General features: G+C 37.4%; 1 protein-coding gene across 3 annotated transcripts in view; it reads left to right on the top strand.

Moving 5' to 3' along the window:
* The window catches only part of TAFA1 (TAFA chemokine like family member 1), a 511,550-nt gene that overhangs the window by 481,066 nt on the left and 5,735 nt on the right, over positions 1-24,749 (top strand). For all 3 annotated transcript variants that reach the window (XM_027587898.2, XM_027587896.2, XM_027587897.2), the window contains exon 4: positions 20,364-20,488. In XM_027587898.2, coding sequence (XP_027443699.1) covers positions 20,364-20,488 — 125 coding nt within the window. The remainder of the gene's footprint in view (positions 1-20,363; positions 20,489-24,749) is intronic.

The raw sequence follows: 24,749 nt of genomic DNA on the forward strand, positions 1-24,749 counted from the left end.
CTTAGGACAACAGTATCTAACGAGATTCAGTAACCTTGCTTTGTTTTGTTTAGACCTTACAGCAAATACCAGTTTTCCATTTATAACAAGGAAGTAATGTTCCCTTTTGATATAAATTTGTTTAAGTGTCACAAAGTGATAGCCTGTGGCTTAAAACTCAGTGAAGCTCTTTACTTGGGTCATGGCCTCATACAGTTACTTTTAGCCCTGGCTCCTTGTTTATAAAGTGAGGATCCCTAGTTCGTCTTGCAACCTGGGTGCAGGGAAAGCTCTGTAAGCCTGTAGTCAAGTGGCCTGCAGTCTGAGGAGAGATAGAAATGCTGAGCAAGCATCCTCCAGGCTGCCTCTGATGGAGATCTGAACAGAAGGAAATATTCAGTAAGGCCAGACTGCTTGCTTCTGTCAAATGAATTAATTCATCCCCAGAATCATCTACTAAATTGCACTTTCCAGATGCAGAACCATGGCCCAGGAGGGGAAATCTATCTGATGGAGCAATAGTATCACCTAAGATGAGACAGCTTGTGTTGGATTAAAAAGTGATTGTCTCCATTTTCCTCATGGCATCTTGGATTTGCCACATCAATTGCATTTGTGTAAAGCTTAGTTAATTAAGAAACTGTGATGAAACTTCACAATACCTAAAACACTACCAGCCTCACCTGCCCTCACTCACTCTAAAACACACACTTGTGCTCCAAAAATGCTGAACCACCAATAGTTCTGGGAATACAGCATTCTAGCTCACGCCTCTGGGTTGTGCACAGTGTGACCTCCACTGAGATCACTCATTTCCACTTTGCTTACTTTGCAAATTAGTATTCATCCTCAGCACTTATCTCTGACATCACTTTTCTAACCTCTAAGGAGCTCTGAAGAAAGTTGCTTTGGCTAATTCACCCTTCTGCCTCATACTAGCTGTGTAAGCATGGGCAAGTTATGTAACGTTACTTTGCTTCAATTTCCTTCTCCCTAAAACGGGCTAATAACGTTGCTTACATCCCTGAATTGTTAAAAGGATTAAATTATAGAATCAATACAATTCAATGAGCTCATTGCCTGGCTGACAGTAAGTGCTCAATAGGTGTTATGATTTCAAGTATTATTTATTTTATCATTGCACTGACCACATTGATTGATTAAACTATATTTTATTAAACTGAGAGCTCCTTAGGCTTAGGGTATAGACTGAAATTAATTCATTTTGTCCTTATCCCCAGCATAGTACAGAAATGTAGTACATTCATGTTTAATTGAATGGCATCTGGATGAGGTCAACTGATGCTTTCTTGTATAATAATAATTAAAAGCTGAAATTTGTATCAGGCATTGATCTTGGGCTTTATGTGTATTAGTCTCTTCAATTCTACAATCTTTTAATCTAGGTCCTATTACTATCTCCATCTTAGAGATTAAAAAACTGAGGCAGAAAGAAGTTCATGTTTTTCCCAAGATCATACAGTAGCGTCAGGATTTAAAATAAGGGAATCAGACTCCAAAGATTTTACTTTCAACAACTACAACTTTAATGATTTGCTACTCAGGAAATTTGCAAAATAGATATAAGTCTACATGGGTATGTGTAATAGATTGCTGTTAATTTATTTCGGATGATAAGCTTTTCAGTAAAACTCACATTATCACTACCATTTGCATCAAAACCATGTACTAATTATATTAATTTGGTTTATGCCATTTGTCAGTTACAAAGGCACCGGTCAAACTGACTTGAGCAAAACAAGAAGTTCTGTGGCTTTTTACTGAAAAGTCCAAATACCAAATTAGGCATATCTGGACTCAGACCATCAAGCAGTGCTCAAGACTTGGGCTCTCAGTCATCATCTCTTGGCTGTGATTTCCTGTGTGTTGTCTTTTTTCTCAAACAGAACCATTTTATGTGGAGGTCCTGAACACTTCAGATTTATGACTTACCAGTTTAACGAGCTCATGTCAAAAGACCTTCTTTCAGAGCCAATCAAAGTCTCACAACCGAATCATTGGGTAGTTTCATTCACATCTGAACCAATCACTGAGGCACAGGGGGAGAAATACGCAGAGGTTGGGACTAGGTCCCATGACCACATGAATTGAGAGAAAGAAAGAAGCTTGTTTCCCCAAAGGTAAACTCAATTGGTAAATTTAGGGGGGAAATGAAATTATTGCTGGAGAGGCCAAAATAACAGACAAGAACGATACTGGTTTCAGATTAATTTTTACTTGTCCACGAGGCCTGCTTCTTGGGTCTTTACAGGAAGGACAACAGTTTTAACAATGAGTATAAATAAGACTAAATTTAATTTTTTAAATTTAATTTTTGAATATCAGTAATTTTTCTTCAATAACCAAATAGTATGAGTTGACACATTTGTCTATATTTTTCAAGCTGTTTAGCTTCTTGATCTAAATTACATTCTAGGAAGGGGCTGATGATTGCCTTATAGTTTTGTATCAACTATGTTCTGTAGCATGATGCATCTCAGAATTAATTGATATCAGGAGGCACCTGGGTGGCTCAGTTGGTTTGGCATCTGCCTTCGGCTTGGGTCATGACCAGAGTCCCAGGATGGAGTCCCACATCAGGCTCCCTGCTCAGCGGGAAGCCTGCTTCTCCCTCTACCCCTCACCCCGCTCTCGTGCTCTCTCTCTCTCTCACTCTCTCTCCCTTTCAAATAAATAAATAAAATCTTAAAAAAAAAAGAATTGACAGTAGGATGTGTGTGTATTATGGATTTACACATTCTCTCTACTTTAACGTTCTGAATATAAGAGGAACATTATTCAAGAAAGGTTGCATAATAAGTTCATAATTGAAAGGACATATTTTTGGTATATTCCTTCCTATAGAAAGAGCCTATTGCAACCTAACAAAATTCTATGATACAAAGCAGTATGCCTTTACTCAGAATTTCATGTGAAGCCAAGTTGCACTGGTGATGGTTTTTTCTTTGAGAAAAGTTGTCATCTCAGAAAGTGAAATGAAAATGGTTTTTGAGCTTGGCACTTGGGCTAGAGCCAACTTAAAGAACTCAAAGCATAAAATAAAAAATTTTCTTTAGACCTGTCTTCTCCTCAAATCATATCAATTCAAAAATATTTTCAGGCTCTGCCCCCATGGCTCAGACTCAGGTAGAGATAGATTTCAGTTTGCTGCAGGTAAGACAGAAAATGATTTTAAACCAACAAATAAATAAATATTAGAAGTTTCTTTAGGTGCTATTTTTCCTCTTTTTTTGATGGCTGATTTTCAGCCCTCTCCCAGTTTCTTTCTTGTGCTATAGCAAACTTCAGAAAAAACTTCACCATGAGAGCAATTTCTAAATGCTCTCTTCTTCTTGCCGAAATCATAGGAGAGACATCTAAATGAATCTTAATTGTTTAGTGAAACTGAATGTAGCTTCTCTAGACCATAATAGTTAGTATTACTCCATTTTGAGCGTATCTGGATTGTAATTAAGAAAACTCAACATTGCCACTGACACTGAAGTGCTCTGGGAAAATGCCTAATTTACATAGAGCTATGCCAACTCTCTATCTTCAGCATCTGGTGCATTGTGAAGGATGATGTGATTGTACATGCAAAATAGGGAGACACATAATGAGGACAGAAAGCCATTCTCTGGATTGTCTATAGGTCAATTGAATTTCTGAATTTTAATGCCAAAAAAAAAATCATTCAGCTGTTGTGAATATCTAGTACTATTGTGTATAGAAATGGCAGTGATCTGGCTTTAGTGCAAAGAAACTGCCAGATTCATCCATCCATCCCTCCATGCACTCATTCATTCATTCATTCAGTTAGTCCACAAATATTTATCAAATACCTTCAGTATTACTTAGGATTGTGTTGGGAAGCAAGTAACAGATGCCCAATTGGAGTAGCTTGAATAATACGCATTAATTTTTCTTGGATAACAAGAAATCCAGAGGCATTGGTTGGTGATATTGGTTCATTGATGACATAAGTACCAGTATGGCAGCAGTTCTCCTGATAGGATAGCCACTGAAGTTGCAACTGTCATATAAGCGTTCAAGACAGGCAGTTGGACGATTGAGGACAGGTCAGCAGTGACTTTTGGAGCTGGAGACAAGGATGGCCTCAGTGATATGTCTGATAGTTAACAGGCTCATTAATCCAGGAAGGCCTCGGGTGGAATAGTTACTCTCTATTCCATGTGACCTTTCATCATAGGGGATTCCAAAGAGCAAAAACCCCAAGCACAAGCACTTTCAAGCCTCTTCCTATGTCATGTTGGCTAATCTCTAATTGGCCAAACAAATCAAATGTTGGTCATTTGATTCAGATAGAAGGCCTAGGGACAAACCATAAGAGACTCAACTACAGGGAACAACCTGAGGGTTGCTGGAGGGGAGGTGGGGGGTGGGGATAGGGTAACTGCGTGATGGGCATTAAGGAAGGTACGGGATGTAATGAGCACTGGGTCTTATAGGCAACTGATGAATCACTAAACTCTACCTCTAAAACTAATAATACAAACATATGTTAATAACATGAATTTAAATTTTAAAAAAAAGGAGGGCTGGGGAAATAAACTCCACTTCTTTTTTTAAAAAGTTTTTATTCAAATTCCAGTTAGTTAATATACAATGTTACATTAGTTTCATGCGTATGATGGTATAGGGATTCAACACTTCCATACATCACCTGGTGCTCATTACAAGTGCACTCCTTAATCTCCATCACCTACTACACCCATCCCCCCTTACCCCCCCTCCCTGCCCTTGATGGGAGATCACGTTGCAAAGAACTGCACAAAGAGAGAGTAAGATTTTTTGGCCATTTCTACAACCAGAGAAGGGGATATTAGTATCATCTGACATAAAGAGATGATCAATACAAAAATTAAAAATGAATCGGCATTACTAAATCGTGATTGCTATTACATTGAGATTGCCGGAGGTGCAAGATTTTCAAACCACCACAACCAATATAACCATCCCCACCTCCTTCCCAGATTCTCAGCCCTCAGACTGAACTTTGGGTTTGTATTACGTTCTACTTCCAGTTTTGCTAAACTTACAGCTTTTCAAGTCAGAAGAGAAGGGGATATATGGCTCAAGGCAGAACAACTATAATTCTGAATTTTTTTTGCACATCACTGCACCTGAAACGTTGTTGTATTTATATTACTGGTTTCCTTTGATTTTCCAGCTTTCCTGATGCTATCATTAACATGAACAAAACAAACTCCAAAGTGCCAATATAGTGAGTTTTCTTTTCCCAAGTGTGTTGGCAGGTTCTAAAAGCTATTCTCGATGTTTAAATAAAGTGTCCGATATTTTTATAAGAACCTAATTGACATACCTTATTAGATTCAGGTGTACATCATAGTGATTTGATATTCTTATACATTATAAAATGATTCCCATAATTAAGTCTTAGTTACCATCTGTCACCATAGAAAATTGTGACAATATTACTAACTCTATTTCCTGTGCTATACATTGCAGCCCCATGATTTATTTATTCTATAACTAGAAGTTCATACCGCTTAATTCCTTTTACCCATCTTGCCCCCTTCTCGCCGCCCCCCCCCCCCCCGTAATGAGCAGTGTGTCCTGTTTCTCGGAGTCTGCTTCTGTTTTGTGTTGTTGGTTGGTTCATTTTGTTTTTTAGATTTTAGATATAAGTGAAATCATACAATGTCTTTTCTCTAGCTGACTTAGTTCCCTTAGCATAGTAGCCTCTATGTCCATCCATGTAATTGTCAACGGCAAGATTTCATTCTTTTTCATGACTGAGTAATATTCCATAGTATATTTACCACATCTTCTCTATTCATTTATCTATCAGTGGACATTTAAGTTGCTTTTATACCTTGGCTCTTGTCAACTGCTGCAATGAACACAGGGGTGTATATCTCTGTTCAAATCGGTGTTTTCTTTTCTTCTTTTTGGATAAACACCCAGAAGTAGAATTGCGGAATCATATGGTAGTTCTAATTTTTAATTTTTTGAGGAATCTCCATACCATTTTTCATAGAGGCTGCACCAATTTACATTCCCACCAACAGTATACCCGGGTATTTTTTTCTCCAAATCTTCACCAATACTTGTGACTTCTTGTCTTTGAAACTAGCCATTTTTACTGGTATAAGGTGATATCTCACTGTGGTTTTGATTTGCACTTCCCTAATGATTAATTGATCATCCTTTCATGTACCTGTTGGCTGTCTGTAGTCTTCTTTGGAAAAATGTCTACTCAAGCCCTCTGCCCATTTTTCAATTGGGCTTTTTGGGTTTTTTTTTTTTTTCATATTAGGTTGTGTACATTCTTCACGTATTTTGGATATTAACCCCTATTGGATGTATAACTTGCAAATATCTTCTCCCGTTCGGTAGGTTACCTTTTTGTTTTGTTGATGGTTTTCCTTATCATGAAAAAGCTTTTTAGTCCAATGTAGTCCCATTTGTTTATTTTAGCTTGTGCTGCCCTTGCCTGAGAAGACTGGTCCAAAAAATTATTGCTCAGAATCCTGTCAAGGGATTTACTGCCTGTTATCTCCCAGGATGTTTATAGTTTTAGGTCTTACATTCAAGGCTTTAAGCCCTTTTGAATTATTTTTATGTATGGTGTAAGATAGTGGCCCAGTTTCTTTTTTTTTTCATATAGCTGTCCAGTTTTCTCAACACCATTTGTTGAAGAGATTGCCTTTTCTCCATTGTATATTCTCACTTCCTTTGTCATAGATTAATTGACCATATATTTCTGAGTTTATGTATGGGTTCTCTATTCTATTCTATTGACCTATGTGTCTGTTTGCATGCTAGTACCATATTGTTTTGATTACTATCACTTTGTAGTGTAGTTTGAAATCAGGGTGCATAATGCCTCCAGCTTTGTTTTCTCTCAAGATGACTCTGGCTTTTCTGGGCTTTTTGTGGTTCCATACAAATTTTAAGATTCTTTGTTCTAGTTCTGTGAAAAACACCATTGGTATTTTGATGAGGATAGCATTAAATCTGTAGAATGCTTTGGTTAGTGTGGACCTTTTAACAATATTAATTCTTCCCATCCATGACCATGATAGTATTCTTTGCCAGGGAGTATTCTCAGTTTTAAGTTTTTCCCTTTCAGCACTTTACATGCCAGTCTCTTCTGGCCTGCAAATTTCTGCTGAAAATTCAGGTGATAGTCTTGTGGGCTTTCCCTTCTGTGTGACTATTTGTTTTTCTCTTGCTGTCTTTAAGATTCTTTCTTTATCTTCAGCTTTTGTCATTTTTATTATAATGTGTCTTGGATGTGGATCTCTTAGGCTTTTCTTGTTTGGAACTCGGTACTTCTTGAAGCTGGATGTCTGTTTCCTTCCCCAGGTTAGAGAAATTTCAGCCATTATTTCTTCAAATAAGTTTTCTGCCCTCTTTCTCTTTTTCTCTTCATCTGGGACACCTATAAAATGCATGTTAGTACCCTTGATGTTTCCCCAGAGGTTCCTTTAACTAACTTCACTTTTTAAAATTCTTTTTTTTCTTTTTGTTATTTTGATTGGATGATTTCCATTGCCCTGTTTTCCAGATTGCTGATCCATTCTTCTGTGTCACCTAACCACTGTTGATTCTCCCTAGTGTATTTTTTATTTCAGTTATTGTATTCTTCAACTCTGACCGGTTCTGTCATATTTTTTAACTCTGCTGAAGTTTGCACTGTGTCCCCCCCATTCTTTGGTGACTTCAGTGAACATCCTTAAGACCATCACTTTGAACTTTCTATCAGGTAAATTATTTATATCTGTTTCATTATGGTTTTCTTCTGGAATTTTATCTTGTTTTTTTCATTTGAAACACACTTCTCTGTCTCCTCATTCTGTTTGACTTGTATTTTTTCGTATGAATTAGGTGGAGCAACCACCTCTTCCCGTCTGGAAGGAGTCACCTTGTGTAGGAACCTCCCCTCTGTAGACTGCATGTGCTGGGAGCTTTGATAGACGTTCTGGAGCTGGAGCCGGTGTGGGCCAGGGAAGTCCCAAGGTGCACCACACCAGGGCCAGCCTGGTGAAACAGCTGAAGTTGATGTGTGTGTGGACCAGGCTCCTGGGGCATGTTACAGCAGAGCCATTTTGGTGGGACATTTGGAGCCAGAACAGGGGTGGGTCAGGGGATTCCTGGGACTCACCACATCAGTGCCACCTTGGTGGAGTGGCTGGAGCTGGGGTGAGATGGGGGCTTGGGGCTCTCTGGGTTGCCCTAGAAGGCTGGCTAGGGTGCCAAGACCCCTGCTACCAAGGGAGGGGGGAAATGTAGGAAATAGAACTTGCTAGTGCCTCCCCCTCCTGAGAGAGTTCTAGCAATTCCCACCTTTTAGCAATCTAAGGTTAGTAAATGGATTTCCTTCACTTATAGTCTAGTTTGTCTTTAAGCTATTTTTTTTTTTTCACCATGTCCCAGGACAGGCAAGTTGGTGCACTGGCCTCAGTGATATCCGTTCCTACTCCAGATCATCATACTGGGGGGAGGGGTTCCCATCATTACCATCTCTCCATCTACTCTACCCTTCTTTGTGTGGTCCCCCTATCATTTGTTGTGCAGAAACTGTTCCTAATAACTCTATATGTAGGTATAGATTTGGTGTACCCATGGGACAAGATGAGTTCAGGGTCTTCTTATGCCACCATCTAGCACACAGCTTCTAAGTGTTCAATATTATTGGAAGTAAATATTTAGAAATGAGAACCTTATAAGATTTCTTATTTCCTCTTCTACTTTAAAATTCATGTGAAAGCTCTGGCCTGCTTTTGTGTAACTCAGACTGCCTATATGAAGTGGTGCTAAGCATAGAGCAGATAGTCTATAAATATTTTCTGATAAGGAAAGCTAAACTCTTCCAAACCATTCAGGCATTTCAACAAAAAACAACCATGCTGGTTGTGTGGTATTCTGTAGAAGAAAATAAAACAGTTGATTGTTATTTTTCACTTCTCAAAGGGCTGACAAAAGAATGCATATGCTTAAAGAGGTTTTGGGCAGTTCTTCCAAATTACAAAAATAACTGGCTATCAAATTACTTTGCCATTTCAGACACATACACAAGAATCCAATTAGATCCAAGAGTGTTCTATGATCAAGGTTTACATCCTCACATGAAGGTTAGGTTATGTTTTCTGAAGTTAAATTAATTATAATAAACTGAAGGTATCAAAGTCTCCCACAGAGGCTGTTTGAGCATAATCGCATTATAGCATAATGTTCTCTCATTTTATCATACATCTATGAGACAGGCATATAAAGCATTGAGAGCCACAGGCTTTTCACCCAGGACTCACCCCTCCCAAGCTTTCCGTGTTCTCAGTTGTAATTTACTCAACCTCCATGACATCCTAATAAAATAAGAGAAACGGTGTGTCTTGTTCAATTCCCCAGGATTTGGCTTCTCAGGCAATAGGTGACTTCAGGGTTAGAGACACCTCTCTCCCACTTGCTATCAATTTTATAGATCTGAAGAGGCCTAAGAGGTTTTATGTGCCCTGTTCTTTCTCTCTTGTCTAAAGTCTCCATCAGTGCCAAGAGCATCTCACTGGGAGTTTGAACTTTCCTTTAATCTAATCCATTTAGAAAATGACTCACAATTTATTGAATAAAGTAGAGAAAATTGATACCTTTTCATTAGGCTGACAGAGTCTTTTTCACTGTTGGCATCTGAAATGTGTTTTCTATTTAAATTTTATTTATATCAATCTTCTCTAGTGGGAACAAGATTAAAATGAAAGAGCTTACAATCAGTGTACAACTTCGCATTAAGGCCAAGATTTCGAGCCCTACTTCTGAAAAGGAGCTTGATGCCAATAATTTTTTAATTCTTTTTAATTTTTTTAATCCCAATATTTGGGATTAGTTGCAAAGTGGAATCAACCAAAAGTGATATTTTAATGTATCAATAACAGTAAAAGTGACTATTTTACATAGGAAAAGAAGAAAATGTATTTAACTGACATTATTTGATTATGGTATTTGATTATGGCAAATATGATTATAGCAATTTTAGCAAAAACTATGTATAGAATTTAATAATAACCTCACAAAGTACTTTTTCACATTGGGAAGACACTTGTGTACAAATATATTTCTCTAGTGAGCCATTTCTAAACTGTAAGAACACAAAGAGCTAGTACTCAAAAGATATATACATGTGCATGTGGCTCAAATGTTGCTTATAAGGGGCGCCTGGGTGGCACAGTATGTTGAGCATCCAACTCGGTTTCTGCTCAGGTCGTGATCTCAGGGTTGTGAGATCGAACCCTGCATCGGGCTCTGTTCTCAGCACAGAGTCTCTCTCTCCCACTCCCTCTGTCCATCCTACCCCTCCCACCCCACGCTCTCTCTCTCTAAATAAATAAATCTTTATTTAAAAAGTTGCTTATAAATATCTTTTTTAATCTAATTTTCCCTTTGATTTAAAATATAGAGATTTTGGAGTTCTTCTCTATATCCACATCCCTGTAACAGCCCCCCTCCCCATTCTGTTGCCATGATGTAAATGGACTACATAGAAGTGGCAACCACCAGGAAGCCAAATTTCAAAGGGACAAACGTAAACGCATGTTTTAGTCTGAAATGGCAAGATTCTCCATGCTGAGTTTGCTAAACCTACGATGTATGTGTAGAGCAGTAAGTATACCCCATTCAGCAGGGACTTCCAAGAAGTATCAATTTACACTAAAGAATATAATATTCTTTTGGTCCTTGTGTTCATTTTGGCTTAGAGCCTTCACTCTCTTTGACCTCATGATTCTCTCCTCAGGATTTTACAGCCCCCTTGGTTAGATTTCCTCATGGAGGAATTATTCACCAAGAAATTGAGATTTTGCTGTTTTTGTGTTTTACTCTGTTAGATCTACTCCACAGATAGTCAACATGGAATATGAAAACTGGGAGTGGGCTGGGTTCCCTAGCTGGCTAAGAACATGTTTCTGTCCCCCGCAAAAGACAAAATCCATGCTTCGCTGGAAGCATGAAGAATTCTAACCAGTATTTCTGAAGGTGTGCAGACAAATGGGTACTTCTGCTGAGAAATAGCATTAGTGCAATTTCTCAACAGTTTATATGTCACAAATGCTAACTTTTTTTTTTTTATCTTTTGACTCAAAAATACCACTTCTTGGAATTTATCCTGGGGAAATCATTAAATACATTTGCAACTGTGTATGTGCAAGGGTGTTAATATAAGCATCCTTACTAATAGCAAACAACCAGCCACAAAAAAGACAAATTTCTAACACTAAGGGATTAGTTAAATAAGATGCACCTTAATAGGGGATGTGATGTAGGCCTAAAAATTATGATGTATTTCCTTTATTTGAGACATGGAAAAATATTTATGATTCCATGGTTAGATTTTAAAGGTTAGCAGATGGTATGTGTGGAATGATACTACTTTTATTAAAAAATGTGTATGTTGGTGTATATATTTCTTCAATTTAAAAATATATATATTGATAACCTGCTGCTATATGGCAACACCCTTCTAGCCACTTGGGAATACAAAGTCCAAACCTTCATGGCACTTACAGCCAAAAGGGGGGAAAGGACAAATATCCAGATAAACTGAAAAATGTGTAAATTCAGGAAGTAGCACATACTATGAGAAAAATCAAAGCAGGCTATATCCAGGTGGGTAGGGATTTTTTTTGATAAATTTTCGAGAGGACACTCTAGAACAAAACAAAACAAAACTGTTGCATTGAGGCTAAGTTGATGCCAATTCTGGATGAATATGCCCTGGACTGAGGGTGAGCCAAATCAAAAAAAAGAGATTTACATGTTTGCAGAAGAGATAGGGGGATAGAGAGATTGATCCAGAATGGAGGGTGGAGGTGAGGCTGGTAGAAAAACGTGGATGGAGAGATAGGAGGAGCCAAGTAACATGGATCTTTGAAGCCTAGTGTAAGGAGTATAGAATTTATTCCATGCGCTGCCACCACTGGAGAGTTTTAAGCAGAGGAATGATATGAAGTGATGTGCATTATAAAAGATCACTCTGGATGCTGTGTCAAGAATAATCAGAGAGAAAGTCTGGAAAATCCATAGCCAAAGGTAGCAGTCTACTTCTGCTTAATGTGATTATGCTTACTTTCCTTTCGCTCATTATCTGAATGCTTTGAATTTTATAAAAGAATATATATTGCTTTTAAATTAAGGAGGAAAAACAAAGGTTTCTATGGTTGGCAAAAACAAGGACATAAGAATGCATGGGTCCAACAAAATTACAAATCACACTCTACCATAAACTTCGGGGTTGCTCTTAAATGTTTTAATCACAGAATGTTAAATTTGAGAATACAGGAATGTTCAATAGAAAATTTATTTTATGATCATGATTCTTTGTGTTTCTTCTCAAACATATATTTAAAATTATGTCTACAAACAAATGAAAAAATATAGCTGAATTTAATCCTAAGATAAAACCACTGATTTAGTGAAAGCAAGACTAACATGCAGTGTTTAATTTATAAGTGGGCACAAGGATAGTGTTATCATGCATTGAAAGTGCACAATAAGCCAGGGACTCCAGCCTTGGTGTAGAGCGCACAAAGAAGAATATTAGTATTGGCAGGAATTAGGAGCACTCCCTTGAGTTGATAAAAATTCTCTGAATATTCCCTGTCACCAGAGCAGACAGCTTTTTTCAAAGCATTAGAAACTATACCCCTGCATTCCGATCAGACAGCATGGAACAGCCCATGGCAAGCAAAAGATTTATGCTTTGTTTTTTATCTTAGAATTCATGTGAAGTTAGACTTCTACCTCATAATATGTATACTTATTTGCTTTACTATGGAAATGATTTTGTTGATTACTTAGTTATTAGATTACCTCAGCAATGAAGACTTTTTTTTATTTGAAAGTAGTTGACTCACAATGTTACATTAGTTTTAAGTGTACAACATAGTGATTCAACTTTTATATACTTTATGCTATACTCACCACAAGTGTAGCTGCCATCTGTCATCTTACCATGCTATTACAGTAGCATTGACTATATAGTCCCTATACCTGTTTTTTATTCCCATAACACTCATTCCGTAACTGGAAACCTGTATCTCCCACCCCCCTTCACCCATTTTGCCCATTCCCCACCTCCCTTCCCTCTGGCAGCCATCAGTTTGTTTTCTGTATGTATAGGTCTGATTCTGCCTTTTTTGTTTTTCTTTTTTAATTCACTAGTTTTGTTTTTTAGATGCCACATATGAGTAAAATCATACGGTATTTGTCTTTCTTAATCTGACTTATTTCGCTTAGCATAATACCCTCTAGGTCCATTTATGCTGTTGCACATGTCAAGATCTTACTCTTTTATGGCTGTATAATATTCCAGTGTGTGTATGTTTGTGTGTGTGTGTGTGTGTGTGTGTGTGTGTACATACCACACCTTCTTCATTCTTCATCTATTGATGGACACTTCCATTGCTTCCATATTTTGGCTATTGTAAGTGATGATGCCACCAACAAAACAAAAAAGTAAGCTACTAATGAGAGAAGATATTTGCAAATGATACATCTGATGAAGGGTTAATGTCCAAAATATATTAAAAATTTCTACAACTCAACACCGGAAAAACAAACAATCCAATTTACAAATAGGCAGAGGACCTGAATAGACATTTTTCCAAAAAAGGCATACCGATGGCCAACAGACACATGAAAAGATGCTCAACGTCACTCATCATCAGGGAAATGCAAATCAAAACCACAATGAGATATCACCTCACACCTGTCGGAATGGCTTAAACACACACACACACACACACACACACACACACACAAGAAATAACAAGTGTTGGTGAGAATGTGGAGAAAAGTGAACCATCATGCATTGTTGGTGGGAATGTAAATTGGTGCAGCCACTCTGGAAAAGAATATGGAGATTCCTCAAAAAATTAAAAATAGAATTACCATATGATTCAATAACTCCACTACTGGGTATTTACCCAGAGAAAGTGAAAAGACTAACTTGAAAAGATATAAGCATTCCTATGTTTAATGAGGGCTCTTCTTAGTACCATCAGTCTGATGATACAAAGCAGATCCACTCATTAGTTTCCCCAGCATCCTTTTCATAATTTGTCTGTATGTATTACCACATCATTACAATTAGAGTATATCTCCCACAATAGACTGTAAGCCACTTTAGGGTAGGAGCTGTGTCTGTTTTATAGTTATTTATGTCATTAACAGCAGTTAATGAAGAACTTTGGAATAAATAAGAGATAACTTTAGTCTTCACATACCTTCAAGGAAGATAAAATTGCCCCAGTTTGAAAAACACTGGAATAGAATTTGTAGGAGGAAAGCAATACTAATCAATCACATCATTAATTCCATGTATGTCTCCGAAATATATTGTAGATCCTACAAATAAATATGGTCTAATTAACAAAAACTGAATATATGCATCCCACAATTAGTATAAGCTTCCATTAAAGATAAGGCATTAACTCTCTATGAAGATAATTGGATGGATGCATACATAGCTGGATAGAGGACACGTGGACAAATAACAATAACTGCCACATGTTGAGTATAAAGTTTATTATGTATTGCACTAAGATGTTGATCTCATCTAAAATTTACTATAACCAGTTGTGATTTCTGCTAACTGCATTTATAACTCAAGAACCTTAGACTTGACCTGAGCAACTTTCCAAAGCCATACTATCACTGAGTAGTGGGTTTAACATTCAAATCCAGGTCTCTCTGGCCTATATCCAAGAGTTTAGAGTTTAACCACTACATAATGCTTCTCCACCCTGGATCCTATCCTTAAATGTGGGCTCACAGGAAGGAGGGAGTTTGGAATGACTGCAGGCCACAGTATTTTATGCCTTTAAATTTCTGTTTACTTTGATAAAGACAATAACACAGAGGGAGTCACAGACAGGTCCTTTGAAGAAGAGCATTGTAACAGCTGTTCCAACAACCTGTGCATAAAGAAAGGCAGGAGAGCTGTCCCAGTCCTCTCATGGAGTTCCAGCCATTGCCTAAACTGCATGACAGGTTGCACAAAAAGTAGCCCGGAAATTGTCTTGACTGATGTACTTATAACCTACTCTGGGAACATGAATGAAATCATATGTTCAGCCATTTAATTTATGCTCAAACTCTCATAAGTCGTAGAAGCAAGCCGAGAGTTTGGCATAATATTGAAGGACAATGGTTCACTCTCTCACTTTGTGAAGAATTGCCTTTTCTGTTTTGGAGTGATTGTATTCTTTAGAGTAATAAAAATGATGATGCCAATGATAATAATTGCTAATATTTATTGAACATTTATTGAATGGCAGACACTCTGCTGAGTGCTTTGAATGCACTTTCTCATGAAATTCTCCCAATCTTTTGATATAAGCACTATTTTTTTTTTCTTTTTCTCTGTTTCTTTTTTTTTATTCACTCATTTATATTCTAAACCTGTTTTGAGTTACTCCGTGCCACTCAGAGATGAATGGAGTAGGATCCCTGGACTCCAGAAGCACATTGCCTGGTGAATAGGCAGGTACATGAGCTAGTAATTCTAGACCAGTGTAGTGGGGGTTACAGTTGATGTAGTTGAGTTATTGGCCATATAGTTTCCTCAGTTGTTCCTGACATCGCTTTCACCCTGCCCTTCTTCACAATTCTGTAGTAGGCAACCACAATCAATACCTATCCCTTCTGTGTGAAAGCTGCCATGTTTATGTAGCATTTCAGCTGCTTGCTTCTTCCTTCTTCCATCTTGTACATCACTGCCAAATCCATCTTTCCCAACCACCCTGTTAATCGTGTCTTCCGTTTGCACACAGAATCTAGAATATTCAGTGACTTACCATTTCTTTCAGGGGGAAAAAAAAAGCCTGAACCTCATGCTTTCAAGAACTTCTACAATCTTATTAAGATTTTCTTTCTCTTCCCACTCCCCAGTGTGAGCCTACTCTTCTAACACAATAACGTACTTACTGCCAAGCAAGCACTTTGCTCATTTATACCCCCTTACAGTAATTCATGCCAAAATGCCAATGGTGCCCATGTTGAGAAACTCTGAGCTAAACTGTAAGCTCTCAGGGCAGGAACTATGTCATGTTCATTATTTTATCCATCTCACTAAATCAGGTAGTCCTTTGACTACAGAAAGTGTGCAAAGAACTTTTACTGAGTTGAGACCCAAATATTGTCTATTGAAATGATGAACAGGGACTGTACTTCCTCAACAAGATAATGCATATTTGCTGTATTTATTAGGTCCATTGCTTATCAGTACCTTGTTCTCTTTACATGGGAAAATGGCTCAGAGTAAACAATACTAACAACAACAACAAAAGGATTTCTGGTCTATTTAAGATTTATCACTGAAAGATGGATTGATTCTCCTTTGACAGTCTCTCTTTGCTCTGTAGCAACATGACCTGGTATAAAGGTGAAATCAAAACTCATGATTAAAGTAGCTTTAGTGATTTTAAGAATTTCTCAAGGAAAGATGAACATTCTTGAAAAAGTTGAAGCTCAGATATTTTCCTGAATATGACACATTCAGAAAGCAAATTCCAGAACCCCAGGGTTAAAAAGGAGCCTCTTTCATAATCACCACAGATAAGAGAGGGTTGGAGCTGTTATTTAATTAACTCAGTTCTTCTAGGGGATAAAAAGTCCTCATAGAAGTTAGTCATCTACTTCACAAATTTCTTGTGGCTTCAAAAACTGTTCACTACTGGGACTTTCTACCAAAACGCTGTAAGTAGTAAAATTGAGCAATATGTAGCTCAGTCTAGGAAGAAACAAGTGTGAGATAAACTGGCTCTTACCCAAAATATTTTTTTACATTAACTTAATTTTATAAGAAACTAAATGTTTTTGTGTTTGCCTCAAGTGTTTTGTGTGTATTTGAAATTTATTTTCAATAATCATACGCCAGAGAGAATTCATTCATTCACTCAGCAGTCAGTAAATGCTTTTTATGAGTTCTGTGAATCCTGAACACAAAACTTGAATGAGTTTGCCCTATTATGATGCAAACCATAGATTTTAGCATTAGGCAGGCCTGCATTTTAGTGTAAGCTTGGCAAAGTTATTTAACCCTTCTGGCCTTCAGTTTTTTCATCCATACAATAAATTCAAAATAATCCTCACCTTTAGGATTGCTATGAAGATTAAGATAATATATTTAAAATATATTTATATATATTAAATTTTAATATATTAAATATAATATATTTAAAATACCTAACACAGAAGAGGCCATCAAAAATGTCAGTTGTCATTTTTATTACTGCACTGACCATTATAATTCAAGATATTTACAATTATTTGTGTTTACATTTTTCTTATTACAAATATCTTCATAAGAAGAATTATAAAAATAGTTAAGTAACATTCATATTAGCTCACTGTATTAAATCTAATCAATCATTCCTTTTTCAATAATCTGAAGGTTTTAAGTAGCTTCCAGTATGGGAGAAGAGGGAGCAATTTATAAATCCTCTCTGAATTTTCTTAAAGTTATTGCAGGAAATATGAGTATATATAAAAAAAAACTAGGAAAAAAGACTATAGTTTGACCTAGGACATGAAGTGATATACATTAAAATGACCGTGTAATGCATAAATCAGAAGCAAAATTAGCCTAATAGCAATTTTAGAAAAGCAACACCGGAATAATGAACTAGATTCTAATAAACCAGAGGGTAATGTAAAAGCATCAAATTCTATTTAGGAGAAGCAAGTATAATATGAATTTTTAGAGATTATAGGCAGGTCTGGGGATGTTTTAATTCTTAGAAAGCCTTTCATTTTTCCCTGTAAACCAGTGCACCTTTACCACCTGGAATTAAAGGTAATCTGTGGGTTTTGAGATGCCTTCTTTTTCCTATTGTCTACATTGTCATTGAGAAGATATTAACGCTTAAGAGAAAGAGAAACTCTTTTGTTAGCTTGCAACAAAGTAGGTCAGCCCGGAGAGGGCAGAGAGCAGCCTAAAGAAGAGGGTACAGTTCCTTCCCAAGGAAGTAAAGATGCTAAAGCTGACCTTCCTGCCAGTTGTTCATTATTTGTGTGCCTCTGTAGGAAAGAAAAAAAAGTCACAACTGCTAAATGGGAGACTGTCAGGAAAGGCAGTTTCCCGTCAGAGCTAAGATCAGAGGGTTTCCATTCTTGGTGTCGATTCAGGGCAGCTATCGTGAGATATTAGGTGGGATTTCAGGGTACAACTGTGGCAAATGTCACCAGCCTGTTGCTGACTGAGTGCTGGCCAAAAGGAAGCTTCAGACTGTGGGCTCTCGATAAACACTGCCAGACCCTGACTTTTATCTTATGTTACCGGAAACCTGACAGTTTATTTTTGTCCCCTTTCAACACTACAAGTGTTTTTCTTGCTGCCAAAATACATGCATCTCTTATTTACTATTGTCACCTATTAATTCACATGATTAAGTTCTCTTACCTATGACTAGAATGTGGCCCTATTCCACATCCTCATGAACAGAGTCCTGCTATTGAAAAGAAAAACACTCCTGGGGCACCTGGGTGGCTCAGTCAGTTAAGTGTCTGACTCTTGGTTTCTGCTCGGGTCACGGTCTCATGAATTGTGAGATCGAGCCCCACATCAGGCTCGGGGCTCAACGGGAGTCTGCTTGAGATTCTTTCCCTCTGCCCCTCTCCCACTTGTACTTGCACACCAGTGCTCTCTCTCTCTCCCTCTCCCCCCACCCCCACTCTCTCAAATACATAAATCTTAAAAAAGAAATGAAAAGAAAAACACTCTTAGCTCTCATAATCATTTTGTACCGTGTGGAGGATTTGTGTCTTCTGTTACTACTCCGTGTTTTACCAAAATATCACATTGTTTTGCATACGGATAGACTATTTACAAGATTTTACTTGCTATACTTGCATGCTATATTCCAACGGAGATTCACTTTATGTCATTCGGCCTGGTCCACACATAAGGTATGAATCAAACAGAGGCAAAATTACCCTTGGAAAATTCCTTAAATTGACTGGATAATAGAGTAGACATAATTTTGCATATAATATCAAAACTTTGCAATCCATACACTGGATTCCAAAGGAGGGGAAGTCCAAACTAAGGGTAGTGTAGGAAGAGGATAACTTGAATGTAAGCAGATGGCCAGATGTTTAAACCGTTCTGCTTGTAAGTTAGCAATGTAATCCCTCTACAGAATGCCTAATGCCGGATGGGTGGGGAATTTCAACGTGCTCCTGCTTCACTTTGCCAAGGGGGGAGTATCACTCCATTCTGTTTCAATATGAATCCTCTGTGATGTTAACAGATGTCATCTGGCCTCTTTGTCTTTGTGAGGAGGAAGCATCGTGGTGGGGACTCTTCTTGGGGGGTAAGGGGCTAAGGGCTGAGTATCTACAGAACTAGGGTTCCCGTTCAGTATGAAAACAGCTAATCAGAAAGTGCCGGGAAGAGACACCGGCAGACATTTTGAGTATTTGGGATGGCAGAAATAATTCTTCATTCATGAAGGTATTAGGGAAGATGTGGAGCTTCTTGATTTGTGTGGAGTGCATCCAGTCACTATTTTATAAAATCTTATTATCAAAAGAAAAAATAAAATGGAAAAGTCTAGCCACTTTTTTGTGAACTCCCATGCACTTAAAATACTATAAAAGTTGTACACCTTTTCTTTGGTAAAAACAAAAACAAAAACAAGTGTGTGCTATAAATAGATCCAGTAAATTCGTTGCCAGCTTCGTGTTGTGGTCATCTTTGCTATTACCCTGAAAAGTAAGGCTTTTCTTATCAGAAGCTTAACTTTCTAAAGTTTCAGCCACATCATATCAAACATCAAAAGGAAACCCAGCTCACATCAAATTTAACTTTGATTGTAAACAAATACTTTTATTAATTATTACTCAGTTTTTATTTTGCAGGTTTTCTTTCATGTTTTCAGTCATTTTGTTTTTTCTCGAAGACATTAGGCTGGGGGATAAACCCTAATGCTGGGTGGATAAACTGGCCTTTCTGAAGGAATAGCTCTGTCATTCTGAAGAGCAGTTAACACTTTTGTCCCCTTCCCTGCAAATAAAAAGTACAGGTCCTTGGTTTGTGAAAACTAACATAAAATTTCCTCCAAAAAGTATATCTCCCCAATCCATATGTTTTCATCTTTTATTGTCTGAGGAGATTTTTGACAAAATGTTGCTCGATCAAACCAGGCAGCATAAAATTATATTTGTGATGTAAGACTGATACATGAAAATATTACTCTTCTTCAGAGAGAATTCTTAGCTAGTCATAGAAGCTTAAAGAGAAACTACTGTGCTTCAAAGAGAATTGACACTTCCAGAGGGTCACAGCACCCATGCCCAAGTTGTTTGGATGAATGCAAACACCCTTGTTTCTTGTTTTTGTGCAGCTTCCATAGTGATTGGGAAATGGTGGTGTGAGATGGAGCCTTGTCTCGAGGGAGAAGAATGTAAGACACTACCTGATAATTCCGGATGGATGTGCGCTACAGGCAATAAAATTAAGACGACAAGAGTAAGTTTATTTCTTTCAAATGTCTCATGCATGTTACCAACCATACTGTTTACCTTTGTGTTCTATAATCAGCCCCCAGAGAAGCTTGGAACAGGAGACAAGAAAGCCTTTTCCCTGACAGAAAATATTCTTAACCATTCATATTGATTAATCTCAAGTTAGAGATTGAACTTGATTTTTCCATACTGAGCAGTTCAGTGTTTCTATGACTGGCTCATAAATAAGGCTGGGTTGCCATAGCCAAAGGAAGAGGAACAGTAATTATGCAAATAATTCAGCCAATAACTGTGGTGCTCAAAAGAGATTATAAAATAAGGGTCTGGCCTAATTCATCCAGATGGTTTGCTGAAAAGGACTGCATTTAAGTACAGCCATTTTCTATAGGTCTTTCAAAGAATTATTTGATGATCTTTTAAGGAAGTGAAAGGTTTGTGTGATGTGAATTTTCATTCCTTGGTTTCTGTGGTAAAATAAGGAGTTATCTTCAAAATATATAACAACCTGCATAGTGAGGCCATCCAACTCATCAGAATTGGTGTTGCGATGGCAGATTGGAAAGGCCCCGCTAGGCCAGACATTGACCCTATAGATACTAGATCATAGGAAAGTATGGGAGTCCTAAAGGGGGGAAGATGGAGGGGGTTGCACTCAGAGCACTTAAGACAGTATTTATTCAAATGTACTACAGAACTATGTTAATATTTTTACAACCAGTAGGATTACACATATCTATATCATGTGACCGAGAGCCCCGTTACAGGTGTATGTATTTTAATGCATTGGGTATTGTTGAAAGCAAGCTCTACTAGTTAAAAATTCCAACATGTTGAACTTGTAGCCTTCCAAAAGGGTGATTCAAATTTAAAAGGGCATCTGTGATTCCCACCCCTGTATAATGAATTTTAACTTGATCTTTCTTCTCAGCATTATCTTTTCAAGAAATAAAACTGATCCTTGCACCCTTGTGATTCAGAAAACATAATACCTTATAAAACATATTTTATATATAAAATAAGTAGAGACTCTTTGCATATCAAATTTAGTTGCCCGTATTGACTACAATAAGCAGTAAATGGCTATACCTCCTTGGCTCGTGGCCAGGAGAGGTTCCTGAACATCTTAGCCTGTTAACATGTATTTTCAGGGGCGCCTGGGTGGCTCAGTTGGTTAAGCAACTGCCTTCGGCTCAGGTCATGATCCTGGAGTCTCTGGATCGAGTCCCGTATCGGGCTCCCTGCTCAGCAGGGAGTCTGCTTCTCCCTCTGACCCTTCCCCCTCTCATGCTCTCTCTCTCTCATTCTCTCTCTCTCAAATAAATAAATAAATAAAATCTTTAAAAAAATGTATTTTCATGCACCTGGGATGCTCAGCATGGATTATCATATTTCAGTTCAAAGAAACACCCTCAGGAGAGATTATTCGAAAATGAACCCAGTTCATGACATTTACCTCCAGAAACCATCTTCATTAACTGATGGAGAGTGGATTTCAGGTTTCCCTTTGGTTACATTTTGCTTGAAACTAATACCACCAAACAGTCTGAAGATGTCCTCACAAGTTGGTTTTCAGCTACTCTGAATCACGGCCGATATGATTGGAATTTGATCACCATTATTTCAAGCAGGTTGCTAATATATTTTATTCTGCCAAATCTCCATATCCTCTTCCAAATGATAACTGATCTCCCTTTATTGAACATAAGCCTGCTCTCATGGTTCCTCCAGACCTGAAACTCAGTAAAGAACAATAATACAAGTCAAATTATTTCAGGATTTAAGTATGTGAAATTCCAAGGGTACCAACTAGGAGACTCTTCGGAAGACAGAATATAAATAAACAAAACACAGAAATGTTAATGCTACTTTTTATGATGGTGTAACTTTCTTTGATTTGGCCTCTGTAGAGTGTATTTTAAAACATATTGTAAATACCTCCCAGACATTTTCTGTTCTCCCAGAAGTACAGTGCAGGTCTGATCACAGTAATAGAGTCTGGAGCGCACTGTTTGCTACCATCCTGGGTGGGCTGAATGCAACCAAGACAGTTGAGTGTACAAGAGAAATAAATCGCCCATGCAGTTGGTTTGAAAGCAGAGGATGTAGCTGTTCTAATGTGTGTGTCCATTTCAATCAAGGAAACAAGAGATTGCTCTATAGTCATGTGAGCAACACATCACTCAACTAATAAATCTCCACACTGTCTTTAGAGAAGGAAAAAGGAAACAGGAGGAAAAGCTGTACTTTTTTACACCTTGAGAGGACTCAGACACTACTACTGACTTAATTTTCTCCCCCACTTCCTTACAAAGAAATTCACAGTGAAATACATGCTTTTAAACACAAAGGCACAATTAAGTCCAGCTGATACGTACAGGCGCTTTCCCTTCTGTATAAACGGCATGCCAACACCAGTCCTTAGATGATGTGCTCCAAAATAGGTTTTATATTAATTTTTCTGGTACGCCCTGTGTGATTTTCCCTGTCAGAATATAAATACGCCTACATATTTCAAATATTGCCTCTGGCAGTTTAACTTTTAAAAACAGTTTAATAGACAGATATACTTTAATTATGAGTCATAGGTTTTCATTGTTCTGTTCTTATCTAAGAAGTAATCTTTAAGATAAAAAAAATCAAATTCTTAAAGTAAGAAGAAAAATAAAGAAAATCACCTCTTCGGTTCTTATGTGTAAGACTGATTCAAAGAGAGTGCTCTCAGGAAAAAAAGAAAAGAAAGAAAGAAAACATAAAAGCAAAAAAGAAGAAACATGCCCAGCTTGTTAATAGCAACTGAGAGTTTCCTTCATACTGTTAATTTTTAAAAGTAACTCCAATATGAAGAAATTTGCAAGATAGAGTCCGAGTTGTCATTTTTCCTTATATAGGTTTTTTCAAAACCTTGCTATTATGACTTCCCAAAAAATCATCCCAAGTCAAAATCCTCAGCAGTCTGTGAAATGTAGATAAACAAAAATATTTCAAACTGTGATCTAATTCAGACTTTCATGGTGCTCATTTTTTGAAGGAGGATGGAGAGTAGAAATTCATTGTTTCATTTATTTTTTTGTTTTTTCTTTTTCTTTTTATTTCTTTTTATTTTTTTTATTATGTTTCATTTAAAGGACCAGACACAGCGGAATGGGAACTAGTCAGGGTAACGGGCCACAATCTGAAGGAAAGTCTTGAGAAAATTAGATCTAGGTGATAATATAACCTACAGAAGGAAGGAGAAAAGATAAGTAGAATCAGGTACAGGCTTCCCTTTCAGGAGATTGGAGAGAATAAACCTAAGGAAAAGAGGAAGCTTCCTGAATGTCATTTTACAGAGAGAAAATAGTTACCCTTGAGAAGTTTTCCAAAACCTAGCAAGGGGTACAATAAAGCTGGTCACAGAAACCCTCCTGGGGAGAAGTCTGGTACATCTGGGTGAAGTCTCAAGGCTAAATTTTAACCCTATTCCCTCTTCACCATTGCTTCAATTGTTTCATTAAATTGCTTTGTTGTTAGTCTGTGGCAAGACACACCAATCCTGATATTGACAAGAGATCTTCTCTTACGGTTTTAGAAACCTATTGGTTTCTTTTCTTTAAACATATATATCAAAAACATAAGTTTGAAAGTTGATGACGCTATTGGAAAATTGGCTCTGTAGATTCTGGATTTGCCAATCTCCAAAATCAGTTGAGCTAATTCCCTATAATAAATATTATATTTAATATATACAAAATAATAAGGTATAATATGGTATATGTATTTTAAAAAAAAGAAAGTTGGGGATGCTGTATCCAATGCATTCAGCAATAAATGTATACTCTGTGTATTCAGGAATGATGCCTTAATTTAGAAAGACTTCTCCCTGGAGAAAATAAGTTGTTTGACAATGCTATAAAAATTCACATGTAAAAAGTGAACATTCGTTGCTTGGGGACATAATAAGGAAGGGAATAAAATGAGGAGAAAACTAAAGGTGCTTGGAAGGAAAAATCAGCAGGTTAAAATAGTAGAACATAATCTGGTATAATATCTGGGAACATATCAGGCAACTTCGTTAGTATCTTTCAGACTAATGAGAAGATCAGCAGTTAGGTGTCCACAAGGTAGAGTCAAGTTCCCTTCCCTAAAAGGGTGAGTTAGCAGACCTCAGACTGCACGCCTAAACACAATGGCTATCTTGTCAAATTGATGTTTTACACAAATCCACTACAGTCATTTGTCCACACCTTCCTGGGCTCATCCTCCTAATAGTGACCCTGACCCTGCAT

This window comes from Zalophus californianus, chromosome 1 (genome assembly GCF_009762305.2).
Source record: "Zalophus californianus isolate mZalCal1 chromosome 1, mZalCal1.pri.v2, whole genome shotgun sequence".
Taxonomy (NCBI): Eukaryota; Metazoa; Chordata; class Mammalia; order Carnivora; family Otariidae; genus Zalophus; species Zalophus californianus.